The sequence below is a fragment of the Brachionichthys hirsutus genome, chromosome 2 (assembly GCF_040956055.1).
Source record: "Brachionichthys hirsutus isolate HB-005 chromosome 2, CSIRO-AGI_Bhir_v1, whole genome shotgun sequence".
NCBI lineage: Eukaryota > Metazoa > Chordata > Actinopteri > Lophiiformes > Brachionichthyidae > Brachionichthys > Brachionichthys hirsutus.
Window position 1 is genome coordinate 16,327,892 of NC_090898.1, and position 15,920 is coordinate 16,343,811.

General features: G+C 47.8%; 3 protein-coding genes across 3 annotated transcripts in view; 2 read left to right on the plus strand and 1 right to left on the minus strand.

Annotated features, from left to right (window-relative positions):
- The window catches only part of hdac6 (histone deacetylase 6), a 9,605-nt gene extending 6,009 nt beyond the window's left edge, over positions 1-3,596 (plus strand). Inside the window, exons 16-28 of the mRNA XM_068745376.1 lie at positions 18-85; positions 218-365; positions 440-568; positions 650-818; positions 912-1,117; positions 1,211-1,403; positions 1,469-1,618; positions 1,699-1,876; positions 1,975-2,345; positions 2,611-2,745; positions 2,886-3,032; positions 3,222-3,350; positions 3,463-3,596. Of these exons, the coding sequence (XP_068601477.1) occupies positions 18-85; positions 218-365; positions 440-568; positions 650-818; positions 912-1,117; positions 1,211-1,403; positions 1,469-1,618; positions 1,699-1,876; positions 1,975-2,345; positions 2,611-2,745; positions 2,886-3,032; positions 3,222-3,350; positions 3,463-3,531 (2,092 nt within the window). The 3' untranslated portion in view covers positions 3,532-3,596. The remainder of the gene's footprint in view (positions 1-17; positions 86-217; positions 366-439; positions 569-649; positions 819-911; positions 1,118-1,210; positions 1,404-1,468; positions 1,619-1,698; positions 1,877-1,974; positions 2,346-2,610; positions 2,746-2,885; positions 3,033-3,221; positions 3,351-3,462) is intronic.
- Positions 3,597-5,086: 1,490 nt separating this feature from the next.
- On the plus strand, positions 5,087-6,839 carry lhfpl4b (LHFPL tetraspan subfamily member 4b). The gene is made up of 6 exons (XM_068749325.1): positions 5,087-5,305; positions 5,400-5,604; positions 6,050-6,129; positions 6,285-6,432; positions 6,616-6,653; positions 6,724-6,839. Exons 1-5 carry the CDS (start codon positions 5,087-5,089, stop codon positions 6,642-6,644), a joined length of 681 nt encoding a protein of 226 aa, XP_068605426.1. The 3' UTR covers positions 6,645-6,653; positions 6,724-6,839.
- Positions 6,840-10,478: 3,639 nt separating this feature from the next.
- Positions 10,479-11,756, minus strand: pcsk1nl (proprotein convertase subtilisin/kexin type 1 inhibitor, like). Its single transcript, XM_068743012.1, has 4 exons — positions 11,588-11,756; positions 11,268-11,514; positions 11,085-11,156; positions 10,479-10,863 (listed from the first exon to the last, which is right to left on the minus strand). The coding sequence occupies exons 1-4, from the start codon at positions 11,754-11,756 to the stop codon at positions 10,479-10,481; spliced, it is 873 nt and encodes a 290-aa protein (XP_068599113.1).
- Positions 11,757-15,920: the final 4,164 nt, after the last annotated feature.

Genomic DNA, 15,920 nt, shown 5'->3' on the forward strand with positions numbered 1-15,920 from the left:
ACCTGTCCATTTCTCAGTGCTCTCCAGTCCATCTCTGAGACGGTGGCGGCTCTGTATCCATACTGGACCTCTCTGCAGATCCTGGGTACCGCTGCTTCCTTTTCTCTTTGTAGTTTTCATATTACAATTCCCTCGTTTCGTCTCTCCTTTGATCTCCGCTGGATTTCCTTCAGCCAGTTTATCTTCCAGCTTTGATCTCATCCCGTTTCTCGTACAGAGGGAATCTCATTGGCCGAGGAGAAAGCCATCAGAACAACAACCAATGAGGAGGGCACCAGCCGGACCAGCCTTCCTCCGTCTGTCGCCGTAACAACCGGTCTCGTCTATGATGAGCGGATGATGGAGCACCTGGACATGTGGGACAGGTGAGCCGCCTGTAACCATGGGGACTTGTGATTCACACCCGATCAAGCGATCAAACATCCTGATTGATCTGCAGACATCATCCCGAACAGCCGCAGAGAATCTGTCAAATCTTCTCCAAACACCGGCAGCTGGGATTGGTCGACCGTTGCCGACGGATTACGGCTCGCCTAGCGACGGAGGAGGAGCTAGCCAGGTGTCACAGGTGTGTGTGTGTGTGTGTGTAACAGATAATCAATATCTGTATCCCATTGGCGGCACGCAGCAGGTGTGTCTGTGTGCGCAGCGTGGAGCACATCGAGCTGATGAAGGCCACGGCCGCCATGAAGCCCAGAGAGCTCCACAGAGTGGGCGGGGCCTTCCGCTCCGTCTTCATCAACGGCCGCAGCTTCCACAGCGCCCGGCTGGCGGCCGGCGGCTGCCTGGCGGCGGTAGAGACGATCCTCTCGGGACAGGTAACGCGTCCCAGGATGCATTTCACCAACAGCCAATCACAGGCGCCGCTGCGGCGTACTAACAGGAACATGAAACCGTCGTTGCGTCTCCAGGTGAGCAACGGCGTGGCGATCGTTCGCCCGCCGGGGCATCACGCAGAGAGAGACGCCCCGTGCGGATTCTGTCTCTTCAACACGGCGGCGCTCACGGCTCGCCACGCCCAGAAGATATCCCAAGAGCCTCCCCTGCGAGTTCTCATCCTGGACTGGGACGTTCACCATGGCAACGGGACGCAGCACATGTTTGAGCACGACGACAGGTGAGGAGGAGGAGGGGGAGGGGGAGGAGGAGGAGGAGGAGTGTCACACGACGTAGCATTCGACCTCGAAGTGACGATAATCTACGTCTCCAGTGTCCTGTACATTTCCCTCCATCGCTATGACAACGGGACGTTCTTCCCATGTTCGGAAGACGCTGCCCCCAGTAGGGTGGGCGTGTCCCAGGGGAGGGGCTTTAATGTCAACGTCGCGTGGAGCGGCGGGCGAATGGGTGACGCCGACTACTTAGCTGCCTTCCACCACGTTGTCATGCCGATCGCCACTGAGGTAAACACGCACGCACACGCACGCCGTTCACGGTGTCCTCTCATTGGTTGCTTTTCCGTCTGCAGTTCGACCCTGGTCTGGTTTTGGTGTCGGCCGGGTTCGACGCAGCCCGGGGGGATCCACTGGGGGGATATCACGTGACCCCAGAGGGATACGCCCATCTCACACACCTGCTGATGTCACTGGCCGGTGGGCGGGTCTTACTCATACTGGAGGTGGCGTATATAGAAACGGAACGGTCGCTGCGGTCCGCCCGTCGGACGTGTTTTCATCTCTCGCCCGTTCTCTCCCTCAGGGAGGTTATAATTTAAACTCCATCTCTGAATCCATGGCCATGTGCACCGGCGTGTTGCTAGGAGACCCTCCTCCCTTCTTGGCCACACCCCTAATCCCCGTGCGTCACAGCGCTGCGGCGACGATCAACGAGGTCGTTAAACACCACGCCCCCTACTGGAGGTCGCTGAGGATACGCAGTGAGTCGATGCATCGGCTTTGCTTTAATTAGATTTTATATTTTTAGTTTATTTTTGTTTGTTTATTTACTCTTTTTTTTTATTCGTGTTGTTCTCAGTTCCGGAGTCTGTGCGGGCCTCCCTGCCTTCCCCAAAGCATCGTGGGAAACGCCGTTCAAAAGGAAAGGCCACGGAATCGGACAAACCGCCGCTGCCCCCTGCAGCACGGGAGGACTCGATGGTAACGTCCTCAGAAGAACGGGCTTCCTGTTCGTCCCTTCTCTCCAATCAGAGGGAGCAAAGCCTGGAGCAGCTCACGCAGGGATTGGCCGGTTTGGACATCGCTCAAAGCTCGGCCAACCCCGTCTGTGGCACCGTGCCGAAGGCCCGCCTCACCACCGAGAAGCTCGCCTGTGGAAGGGAAGCGAAGGCGGAGTCAGGTGAAGTGACAGCCGAGCTGAACCAATCAGCAGAGAGTGTGCTGCGTCAGGTGAGTGACGTCACAAACACCCGTGTGATTGACAGACAGGAGGCTAATGCCCAATAGCTTCGTTAGCTCCTACGCATTAACATTAAAAAAAATTAAGCAAATACTAAAAGTCAAATAAAAAATAAATAAATAATAGGAAGAGGAAGGATCAGAATAAAACACTTAACTCTTTAGTCACTGTTGAATATTGCTAGTGTTAGCATAATGATTAGCCGTCGTCTCCTTATTGATATCCTGTACTTTTAATGCCTTTTGTCTCCTTAAGCCTTCGCGGGCTGTTGCCATAGCAGCTTCAGAGTCGGTCGCTGGCGGAGGGGGGGCGGAGCCAGAGGCCGTGGGGGCGTGTGGTTGGTCAAAGTCTGAAGTGTCTCTGGAGACAATGTTTGGAGGACAGAATAATGTAAGAAAATATTGTTATATATTCATTTCTGACATCTAGTAGCCGCATCACTGACAGTCTGTCTGCCTGTCTGTCTGTCTGTCTGTCTGTCTGTCTGTCTGTCTGCCTGTCTGTCTGTCTGTCTGTCTGCCTGTCTACAGGCGACTCTATATGTGGTGGATCCTCTGCCTTGGTGTCCTCACCTTGATGCTGTTAAGCCCCTCCCCCCCTCAGGCATCGACGTCTTCGGTTTTTGTCAGGACTGCAGTTCGAACTCTGAGAACTGGACCTGTCTCACCTGTTACCAGGTAACCTGTCTGTCACCTAATATGAGACAATTGTGTAAAAACAACAAACGATAATTTAAGTGCAGTTTTAAAAACAACAACTTCTTTTTATTAACATAAAAATAGGCTTGTTTAAAGTGCGGTCCAGCGAGGTCATGTGACTCAGATTGAAACAAACGACTTCATGGACTCACCTGTCCGGTCTCTCAGGTGCACTGCGGCCGTTATGTGAACGAACACATGGTGACTCACGGCGCCGAGTCGGAACACCCTCTGGTTCTGAGCTTCTCCGACCTGTCAGTGTGGTGTTACCTGTGTGAGGCGTACGTACACAACCAGGTGAGGAGGAGGAGGAGGAGGAGGAGGAGGAGCGCCGCTGAAGCTTCGTCTTCATTTTAATATAAACAGAAACGGGTCTCATCATTTACGGGTTGTTGTTTTTTGTGTTCAGGTTCTGTTTGAAGCTAAAAACGCCGCTCACTGCTCCAAATTTGGAGAGGAGATCCCTCCATGGAGCTGAGAGGAGGAGGAGCAGGAGGAGGACGAGGAGGACGAGGAGGCGGCGGCGGCGATGAAGGGGAGGACGAGGGACATCATACAACACATCGGTTCTTGGATGGTTCTGCTCCTGTTGACTGTTGAGTTTGTTGACATGGCCACAGCTTCCAGTCCCAGTGGTGCATTGTGGGAAATGTAGTTTATGCCTGGGACTTTTTTTAAATTACATTCTTTTAGCTGCAGATTCATCTTCATCATCGGCTCACCAGCAGGTTGTCGGTTCAGTTCTCACCAATAGTTCACTCACTAGAAACGCGTGTTGATTATTGATTGTTTTGTTCCCCGGTGCAGCGTGGTGATGATGTCACCAAGAGGCCACACCCACAGAGAAAAACCTCAGTCACTGCATTATTTAATTTAATTGTTGTGCCGTTATAGCAAGGTGACATTTATAAAAACAACTTTATATTATTTTTAGAATCATTAACACGACTTTAAGATGTTATCAGCTGATAAAAGTGATTCCTTTGGCACTATTTGGTAAAATAAATGTTTTGATGCTGTCGTCCCGTCAGACATTCTGTTCTCAGTAAACGTTTTTATTGTTCAAATGTTGTTTGATTTTTTTTTTTTGCCTTGAACAACCAGAACTTTGATCAAAAAAAGAATGTGTCCAGAAAGGGGCGGGGCTTAGAAGATACCGACTGGTCGGTGAAGAACAACAACAGCCACACATGGAGCCTGAGGGATGCGTGCGCGTGTGTGCTGCAGTTCCTTCGTCGGCCTGCGTGGGGCGCTGTAACGTCATCAATAAATCAAAGTGCGTCGATGATCGGCTGAGTTCTTGTGTTCGTATGAGTTAGATCTGTGAAAATAGTGTTGCTGGTGGAGGAAGCGTCACATCCGGGTATCCAGAGACTCATCCTGCGGACAGAGGGACAGACAGGCGGACAGAGGGACAGGCAGGCGGACAGAGGGACAGGCGGAGGACAGAGGGACAGACAGGCGGACGTCCTCCAGCAGGTGTGTTCATCTCAGGTCGATGTCCTTCCTGCAGATCCGAACGATGGTGCAGTAAAAGTGTGTGCGTGCGTGCGTGCGTGCGTGTGTCGGTAAACAGATGACGTAACCGGATTCGGTCGGTTTGGGACGTCTATTTGTATCTCGATGCTGATTGGCTGGCTGCCCTTATCGATGCTGTTGGACATTGATCATTCAGATCTGCGTCCATTGTCGGAGAGTAACGGCGTTACTCCCGTTTACTCGAGTACAGATTAACCCCTTCTGTAAATCACCATGAGAATATTCCCAAAATAAGAACCTGTGTTTTTCGGGTTTGGTCTATTTTGGGCGATGTTGACCAGTTTAGATAATAAATATACCATTTATAATCGTATATTTTACCGTTTACTTACAAGCAGGTGCGGTCCTAGGTGCAGATGTTGGGGTGCCTCGGCCCCTCATGAGAACGCGTTAGCTGTGGTTTTCAATCACATCCCATTTCCATCCATCCATTCATCACCTAAAAAAGAATCTGAGATCATTTTCATCTCTCTCTCCCTCTCTCTCTCTCAGTCATGTCGGTGTCGCCCGCCCTCGCCGACCTCTCTCGTCTCTATCAGACTGAGTTTGTTCGGAGCGCCCGGGCGGTCGGCGTCCTCTGGGCCGTCTGTACGCTCTGCTTCGCCGTCATCCAGGTGGTCGTCCTGGTGCAGCCATCTTGGATCGGAACCGCAGACACCCATCTCCAAGGGGCGGGGCCGGCCCCGCCCAGCGGCACCCTGGGACTGTTTGAGGCGAGTATCTGCCTGCCATCCCGACCTGTTAGCTTTAGCCTCGGTCTGTTGTGAGATGGCTGATGCTAACTAGCTGGATCCGCCTCTGGGCCAGGTGTGCGTGGACTCGGACTGGCCCGTCCCGGACTGCCGTGGCGGTCTGTCCACGCTGTCTCCTCTGCCGTCCTTCCAGTCGGTGGCGGTGTTGGTGGGCGTGTCCCTCTGGGCGGTGTGGACCAGTGTTCTCTGTCTCTGCCTCTTCAGGTTCTGCAGCGCCGCAACCGTCTACAAGATCTGTGCGTGGCTGCAGCTCACGGCAGGTCGGTCGCTGGTTCTGTTGGTTCTGTTGGTTCTGGTCTTATTTAGAAGGTGAATTTAGAATGTTCCTCGCAGTTTAATATCTTAGAGATTAGCTCATTGAAATGATAATAATGTGTTTTGAGTTTCGGGCCCTGTTAGCTTTAGTCTGATGGCATTAGCATTAGCATCACGTCACTGGGCCAATTTTAATATTTTTATAATTACAAAAAATCTGTTCAATTTTTCTGTGTTTTACTTCTACCTGACTGCCGGGGCCTCCAGCCTCTTTTGTGTTGCCCCGTTTTAATTATTCTTCGCTAGTTCCCGGCCGTCATTACGGCCTTTTTATATTTATTTGTATATTTGCTTTACGATGATGGCGTTTTAGATTTGTTTAGGCTAGCTTAAAGAATGCTAACATCTTGTCTTCTCTCTCTCTCTCTGTGTCTCTGTGTCTCTCTACAGGTTTCTGTCTGGCATTAGCTTGTCTTCTGTTTCCAGACTCCTGGGAGAGTCCAGAGATGAGATCGCTGTGTGGAGACTCCGTGAGTGTGACGTCGTCATGACATCACAGAGGGTCTCCTAGCAACACGCTGGTGCACGTGGCCATGTTTGTTAGTTGAATGAGTGGTTATGGTCACACAGGTGCGTGATCCAGGTGCTCCCAGGTCTCGCTCTACACCTGTGCATTTGTCTCCAGGTGGGGAGCTTCTCCCCGGGTAACTGCTCCGTCCACTGGGCTTACATCTTGGCTGTACTGGGTGTTCTGGATGCCGCCATCTTGGCCACGTTGGCGTTTGTCCTTGCTAACAGACAGGATGCCCTACTGCCACCGGATTCCAAGGAGGGTAAGGGGGGGGGGGGTACATCAAAGGGAGGGGCAGTCTTATTATGTTAGATCTCACACCAAAATCAATCGGCTTATTGGATTCTTCTGTCTAGTTATCTTAGATTTAGTTTCTGTTTCTGAGTTATATTCAGGTCCAGTTAACTTATAAAGAGTTTAATAGATATATTTTGTGTTTCCATAGTGACTACAGGTCTGCTGATGTCAGCCTAGAGCCACCAGGTGAGTCCGTTCTACTGTCACTTTGTCTCAAAACTCGAGCAAAGACTCATTTCCTCTTATTTCATTTCAGAAAGTGGAGAAGAAGCCAAAAGAAGAACAGAACAGAACAACCCTCCTCCCATCCTGTCATGACCTGGTTACCTAGCAACTGTTTCCAAATCAATGTTGTCTATGCAAAGCGTAGATAGGAATAGTCGATAGCACTGAAATGGGATCAACACAGCAGGTGGCTTTATGGGAAATTAATTAAATCAAGAAGGGAAATCATGGTGTCTCAATCAGAAGCACTGATGATATAGAAAATAATTGAGATGAAACTCATACAGTAGAGACCAGAGTTAGTGGGACCTGGGCTTAGCTTAGCTTAGCACAAAGAAACCATTCTCTCTAAAGCAGGGGTCCCCAAACTACGGCCCGCGGGCCGGATCCGGCCCATTTCCACATTTGGCCTGGCCCCCTGAACAGTACCAGAGACCCAAAATAAAATGTACTTATTTTCCTTTCCATACAACATGAGTAGCCTCCCTTTTATTTTTAATGATGGTCACATACGGCCAGAAAGTTAATGTTCTGTAATATCAACTTATTACATAGTAATTACTTTGTAATAACAGGGCAGGTTTCCTCACCTCCACGGTGGCATGGTTGGCAGTACTGTAGAGGGGGGCAAAATGGCCCTGGTATCGAATCCCACTACGGGAATGAGATGGAGCAGGGGCAACAGGGTAGGTCCAGGGCACACCTGAGCGGAGTGGAGTGGACCAGTGGTCCAGTTCACTCCGCCCAGGCAAGGCCCTGGGCCTACCCTGCCGCCCCTACTCCACCCCCACTCCCGCAGCTGGATGCGAACCCAGTTCCTCTGGCAGTAGACCGGTAACCCTACCGACTACGCCACCGTATAGGTGAGGAAACTTGAGGTATTACTAAAGTCGTACCTGTCAAATATTAAGTTGATATCTCAGACCACAGCGTGTTGTTGTGTTGTTCTGTTGTTGTGTTGTTGTGTTGTTGTGTTGTTATGTTGTGCTTTTTCCTCTTGTGTTACGTGGAGTGGGCGTGTCTCAGACCAGGTGACGTCGTACTGGATTCAAAACCAGTGCCTCTGGTCTAAAGTAATCAATGCTACTGTCTATGTATCCTAACGTTTGACGGGGTAACCTCTAGGTGGTGTAGTGGGTAGTGCACTTGACTCCCAGCCAGAAGATCCTGGGTTCAAAACCAAGGCGTGCAGCGCTCAGGTTTTTTACAATAATTTGAGGTTTGTTGTTTGCTCCTCTGCAGCTGCATTGGATCAGCTGATTGATCCAGTCGTTCTTATTGGATCAGCTGATTGATCCAGTCGTTCTTCACCTCTGCACTTCCTGATAGTGCTGGAGAGAGACTGAGTTTGGGTGTGAGAGGCGTTGCGTGTGTGACACTCCATTCATGTCACTGTGTGTAGTTGTGATGGTGAGATGAAGCCTAAACTACAGCCTGCCTCCGCATTCGGCCCCTAAATGTTTAGGCACCCCCCCCCCCAATCATCACACTTTTCCTACAAACCGACCCCGGCCCTCCATCAGAGAAGGGAAAAGTGATGTGGCCCTCACAGGAAAATGTTTGGGGACCCCTGGTCTAAAGCTTCGTGATTTATATATTCTATCTTGGTTACCTCAGAGTTAGTTTCAGTGTTTGTTTGTGTTCGTCCGGCTGCACTATTAGCATTTGGGTCTTATTAGCTCAGGATTAGCTTCAAAGCGTTGTAAATTTAGCTGTGCTGTATGTAGCTTGTAAGTATCATAGGGCTATCTTATACAAATTAAGTTTGCGTTAGCTTCAGATAGCTTATATTTTCCTTGGAGATCTGTTTATCCCACTTTTTAATACAGTTAACTGACAATTAGCTTTAGACTCTGGTTTCATTTAACTTCAGCAGTTTAGAGTACAGTTAGAATCCACTTCCTGTTAGCATGCAAATGTCTTTATATCTCACTAGGTTGTGTAATTTTAATAAATAAATGTGTAATAAATTTAGAATCAGCTTTGTGTCGTATTAGCTTAGACTTAGTTTCTAGGTAAAGTAAGATCTTGCCAAATAACAATGAATACTAACTAAAAAGCTTCAGTGTCTATCCTTTGTGCTAAGCTATGCTAGAAATGGTGATTGACACAATAAATGTACATTTCATTTTCATCTTTTATTGTTTAAAAGGAAATGAAAGTGACTTCAATTAAGGAAGGTTTTCAAAAATCGTCCAACAAATAAAACAATATACCGGTACTGGACATTTTATTGCCAAAAAATATTAATGCTGTAGAAATTAAATTGCCATGGTTACAGTGGCTTGGACAAAATATGTCTTAATATTAGTCTGAAACATAGTTTCACTTGTGTTTTGTTTGTTTGGATAAGTTTAAAATGCTTGTTTGTTTTTATAGAATATATGTCAGTATAGTACACAAGCAGTATTTAGGGTAAATGTTTGTGTGTTTTTATTATTTCAATTATAGATTTATTGGAGTTTCTGCTGAATCCCTGACAGATGACAGAAAACCAATCGGAGGAGGTTTTGTCATTTGACAAATGCAAAAAAATTACAAATGCAGATATAATGGAATATAGGTCACATGACCTGTTGTAGTAATCCATCCATCCAGTTTCTTATCCGCCTTGCGGGTCACAGGTCTGCGGGAGCCTATCCCAGTCAACTGGACTTGTTGAAGGTTGGTTCTGAAGTGAAGACGTTTCTTGGATGAGAGGTAAAACGTCTTCTACATTACTTGAGGAAGTTTGCTACCTGTTTATGTGTCCACCTTAAATTGACCTGACAAAGTTACTCATACGTAAGTGTTTCCTAACCAGGTGAGGTTACCTGTCTTTCTGTGCTCCAGGAAAAGCTGAGCTACCAGAATTAGTTTTTATTTTAATTTCCTGTAATTCACCTGAAGGTGTTAGGAAATGAAATGAAACACAGGTAAGACATTTCTGGTTGATCCTTTAATTGAGAGCGAGAACAATCGACCAGCAGATGGCAGACACCTTCCACTTCCAATGTATACAATTTCCGTTGTATCGATTATTAGAGTCTAAAAGGCGTTTTATTTTGAAAAACGACCGGATTTTCTCCAACGTAACAATCGCCTCTTGATACTTCGCGACTTTGGCGCCCAGGTGGTTAAATGTGATAAATATATAATTTTTTGGATTTTGAATTTGCTGAGAATTGTCGGTATGTGGTGTTTAAATCCGATGGTTATTCGTATGATCCCTTTCTGCTCACATCTGCTGTTATATTTATTTTAATTTCAGGGACAAATTATGCTCGTATAAATATCGCTAACCAAATCTTTTCCTGCTGAATTTTGTTTTTATTTAGAAGTACTGGTTGTTAGATGTCAGAGAGAGAGAGAGAGATATATTTTATTTTTTGTGTTGAGCTGGTTAGTCTTCAGAGGAATTCTGGGAAAGAAGCGCTCACATGTAAACAAATATGTACAAGTAAACAACAAACATCCAAACAAAATTCACGTGTTTCCCACATAGTGTTGAAATATTTGTGAGTAGTCTAGCTAGAGCTCCAGTTCTGATACACACACACACACACGTAAATATTTACTACAATCAGAGCCTTGGAAACCAATAAAAAGTCATATTTTCATCTTGACAAGGAAAACAGACCTTCAAACTGCTTTTCAAATCTCATTTTCATAAGTCTAAAATAAAAACTACACTAAACCATCATTTGTCTCCTAGCAACAGATGATTGATCAGAGTCACTGAAAGCAGCAAAAACGAAGCAAAACACGACATAAAGGCAACAACACCCCTTCCTCCTCCTCCTCCTCTTACTCTCTCATATATTCCACAATCTGATCAATCAATATTTGTGGGTCGTAGTTTTGGGTTGCTCTCCTGCGGCGCCTCCGACTCCCAGGGTTCAGTTCCTCCATGGAGGGGGTCGCCAAGGAATTGATGTGTTTCATCCGTTGCACCTTGGAGGCAGGTGGGAGGAGCTTCCGATCATCATCATCCACCTCCTCCAGCCTTTTCACTCTTAACAGAGGGGGGTCAATATCGGGTAATGAAGGAGCCACGTCGTCAAGGGAGCGGCGGGTTCGCTTATGGGTGGAGCCAACAGGTGTGATGGACAGGTCCCTTCTTAGTCGGCGACCAGAGACAGAGGGTGAATTATTCGGGTTCATACTGGAAAGTAACCTGGAGACCAGATGCCTGAGGAGGGAAAGAAGAGCTATAGCAGCTAGCATCAGCTATTGTTGCTAACATCAGCTATAGCAGCTAACATCAGAAATCTAGCTAACCTCAGCTATTGTAGCTAACATTATGAGTTTAGGCATCAGTGGAAATACAGCCCAGAGCTTCATTCGTAGCACTGGACTATGGATTGATTGGTTGATCGATTGATCGATGGCTGTTTCTATGGGAATGATTACCTGAGGACGTCCTGGTCTCCAGTCGGTCCCGGGGAACCCCGCCCGGCCTGCTGAAGCCTCTCCTGCCTCGCTCTATCCAGCAGAGTCTGAGTTAGCTGAGGCTCCATCCTGTCAACCACAGGCTAGCATCATTAGCTCTGCAGACTGATGGATGATTCAACACAAACTGGAGCCGGCGTTCACCTTTCGAGCAGGGCCTGAGCTAACTGGGGCTGCAGGAGCCCCCACCAGGCTGCCGGGGGCCTCCCCATGTTAAAGGCCCTCCCCGTCTCATCGTAGTCTAGGGGAGATGGACCCTGGGAGTCCCTGTGCGGGCTCTGGCCATCCTCCTCATCTTCCTCATCTTCCTCTATTATTTCCACGTCACCTGGGCTGACCAAACCTGCTCTCTCTGCCTCAGTAAGGAGGCGGAGCAGAGCGGCCAGGTAAACTGTGAACACATTTGATTGGTTGATTACTGCAGAGTTAATTTAGGATCAGTTGCGTTGCTACAACTATCCAACCTGCTTGTTGCTCCTCCTCTTGCTCACGCCGTTCGTCCCTTTCCACCAATCGCTGCAGGGCCTGGTCCAAGCCCCGGCCCCTCCAGTCGTCTGATTGGTAGTACGGGTCATTGACCCCAGCCCCTCCCTGGATGACCGGGTATGACATCACCGGGCCCTCATAAGGCATCAAGCTAAGGAGGTCTCTCCGCTGGCGTGCGGCTCCACCAAGTGACACATCCAGGCCACGCCCCCTAGCACGAGCTGCAGGTAGAGACTGTAAAAACAATAAAATCAGCACAATTTGTTTTATTACTTCCACCGAGTTTCCGCTAGTTTGTTTGTCTGTTAGCAACGTAACTCCAGGAGATGTTGGGAATGTTACCAGGAACAGAGGACTTCAGTATTCAACGGCTTAGTTGGTTAAAATGTTTATAGTTTATGTAAGGATAAAAATAATAATAATAATTTAAGGCAAATTGATGAATTTAAAATATTTTCTGGTGCTTCAAGAAAACAAATACATTAGATCAGATGTGGTTATGTAATCTCCAGATTAATTAATGACAGTCTATGTCAGGGGTCCCCAAACTACGGCCCGCGGGCCGGATCCGGCCCATTTCCACATTTGGCCTGGCCCCCTGAACAATACCAGAGACCCAAAATAAAATGTACTTATTTTCCTTTCCATACAACATGAGTAGCCTCCCTTTTATTTTTAATGATGGTCACATACGGCCAGAAAGTTAATGTTCTGTAATATCAACTTATTACATAGTAATTACTTTGTAATAACAGGGCAGGTTTCCTCACCTCCACGGTGGCATGGTTGGCAGCACTGTAGGGGGGGGCAAAATGGCCCTGGTATCGAATCCCACTACGGGAATGAGATGGAGCAGGGGCAACAGGGTAGGTCCAGGGCACACCTGAGCGGAGTGGAGTGGACCAGTGGTCCAGTTCACTCCACCCAGGTAAGGCCCTGGGCCTACCCTGCCGCCCCTGCTCCACCCCCACTCCCGCAGCTGGATGCGAACCCAGTTCCTCTGGCAGTAGACCGGTAACCCTACCGACTACGCCACCGTATAGGTGAGGAAACTTGAGGTTTTACTAAAGTCGTACCTGTCAAATATTAAGTTGATATCTCAGACCACAGCGTGTTGTTGTGTTGTTCTGTGTTGCTGTGTTGTTGTGTTGTTGTGTTGTGCTTTTTCCTTTTGTGTTACGTGGAGTGGGCGTGTCTGGATTCAAAACCAGTGCCTCTGGTCTAAAGTAATCAATGCTACTGTCTATGTATCCTAACGTTTGATGGGGTAACCTCTAGGTGGTGTAGTGGGTAGTGCGCTTGGCTCCCAGCCAGAAGGTCCTGGGTTCGAAACCAAGGCGTGCAGCGTTTGGGCTTTTTTACAATAATTTGAGGTTTGTTGTTTGCTCCTCTGCAGCTGCATTGGATCAGCTGATTGATCCAGTCGTTCTTATTGGATCAGCTGATTGATCCAGTCGTTCTTATTGGATCAGCTGATTGATCCAGTCGTTCTTTGCCTCTGCACTTCCTGATAGTGCTGGAGAGAGACTGAGTTTGGGTGTGAGAGGCATTGCGTGTGTGACACTCCATTCATGTCACTGTGTGTAGTTGTGATGGTGAGATGAAGCCTAAACTACAGCCTGCCTCCACATTCGGCCCCTAAATGTTTAGGGCCCCCCCCCCCCCCCCCCCCCCCCCCCTGCCATCATCACACTTTTCCTACAAACTGACCCCGGCCCTCCATCAGAGAAGGGATGTGGCCCTCACAGGAAAAGGTTTGGGGACAGCCTATGTTGGCGACAGTGGCGCAGTGGTTGAGAGGGTCGTCCCACGACCGAGAGGTTGGCGGTTCGATCCCCGGCTCAGGCGCATGTGTACACTGTCGTTGTGTCCTTAGGCAAGACACTTCGCCCGCGTTGCCCGGGCGCATGCGCACGCTGCGGCCAGCAGCAGTTCAAACTGCTGTAAACCAAATTGCCCTCCGGGGGACAGATTAATAAAGTGTTATGTCATTGTGTGTGTGTGTGTGTCTGAGACGCGCTGTGGATGGCGTTGCCATGGCAGCGTAATGAGCTGCTCAGTTCCTTCCTCCAGTAATTTGGTTGGTGGTGTGTGTGTGTGTGTGTGTGTAGAGATAATAGTGATGGGGATAAACAAACAGAGACGGAGAGCCACAGATCAGATATTATATCAAACACACATCTGTATGTCAGCCTGATCAGCTGTTCATCAATCAGCTGTTCATCAATCGGCGTGATGTTCATTAGGAGCTCAACAGGGATCAGAGTAGGTTGAGTGAGTACTTTCACCGAACAGTGAGTCAGCACTCTGATGTGAAGTTGCTTAAACAGATCGTTCCATATATTTGTGTATTTCTCAGAACATCTGTGTATAATCCTCTTTAATGCTCAAACCCCCCCTGTGTCGTTTTTCTTCTGCCATGTGACTAACTGCTGAGTTAGTGACAATCGGAGATCTGTTATATGCTGACTAGACTGAAGAAGGGAACGCTTCGTATTGTTTCGAAGAGCTATCTGCCCAAGGTTGGAGTCTTCATGTCTGGGTGATTTGCGCACGTACACATCTTGTCTGCAGCCTGAGTGGAGACAAAGCACTCCATTGTGTATTCCTGATCTTCAGTAGCCTATGTTTGTCAAATCATTCTTCGCCTGGTGCTTATCAATAACACACCAATCAGTAGGAGTTAGGACAGAGCCACTCTGTTCTTCTTGACCTTACTCACGCTTATAAAAACTGTGTGTTGACCAAGAAAGGGCGGAGTGTGTTGGTGAAGCCGAACGAAGCTAACTACTTGCGTCTCTCCATCCCTCCCAGCTGACAGCTGTCCTTAATAAATCTAATAATCTACAGTTTTGCCTCGTTTCGTCTCTTCGGTGCAAGGCCTCTTTGGGTTTATTCATTTTAGACCCAACATTAATTGGTGCCGAAACCCGGGACCCACATCTGGACGGGCGACCGCCGCTGGACCGAGGACACCACAAAATCTGTACACCGCGTCTCCCCATTAAAGGGGACGGGCCTCCCCCTTCCGGTGCCGGCTGCCCGCCCGGACAACGGGTCCCAAGAACCAGGCTTGCATCGGGTGACTACAGGTATTGCTGGTATTTAATACGTAACATTTTTTCCAACTTACTTAAAAACAGGGAAGTGAAATTAAAGCAGGAAGTGTTGTGAGACTGTGCACAAACAGGAAGGGCAGAGGCCCATATGTAAGTCCATGGCTACTAAATAAATAATCCAGACGTTTAAGGAATTACAAGGTCTTATTAGGAGTAATTCAATATAATTAATACTTTTAAGTATAAATTAACGGGATCAAACGTCTGGGTACGAGTAAATTAACGGGATCGGTAAATAAATATTGTATTTGCTGGGATTATGTCCACACACTTCCAGTGGATCAGTGAATAAATATTATATTTACTATGATTATGTCCACACACTTCCAATGACGTTTAAGGAATTACAAGGCTACTAAATAAATAATCCAGACGTTTAAGGAATTACCAGGTCTTATTAGGAGTAATTCAATATAATTAATACTTTTAAGTATAAATTAACGGGATCAAACGTCTGGGTACGAGTAAATTAACGGGCCTTATTAGGAGTAATTCAATATAATTAATACTTTTAAGTATAAATTAACGGAGTAATTCAATATAATTAATACTTTTAAGTATAAATTAACGGGATCAAACGTCGGGGAAAAATCAATTAAGGGACCGGTCTTTAAAAAATCAAACTGTATTTGCAAAAACGTGCTTTTATTGTTTGAGCATGAATGGAGGTGCACCAGAATGAACGTATGAGGATATTTGTGTTGGACTCGCTTAGGAGTTAAACAGCTGTGTTGTGTTGTGTGGGGGTGAGTTGGAGCTGATAAGGGCGCGGCCCTGGGAGATCATATGCTCGCTTGGGACGTGGTCCTTGAATAGTGTTTGTGTGGTGGTGATTTGGAGTTGAGCGATGAGGAAACTGGTGTGAGACTGAGAAGAGGAAGTGGACAAGCTGCAGACCAAGGAGAATCTTTGGGGCTTGGTTCCGATTTTCTCTCTTTTACAGTGTCACAAACCTGACATTAATTGGCGTTGTCGGCAGGATCCAATACACCCGTCTGCGGTGGGCTGGCTTGGAAGAATTGATTAGAGGGTGCACACTCTAATTCACTAAGACCCTTTTCCGGGGCCAATCCTTCGCATGCCAGTCCCTGGGGGATCGGGTTGACGGGATTCGAGCCAGAGAGCAGACCTGCCTGAAGGTGAGACACCCGGAGAAGGCGGGTAGGGACGGCGGTCCTATCGCGCGGAACGC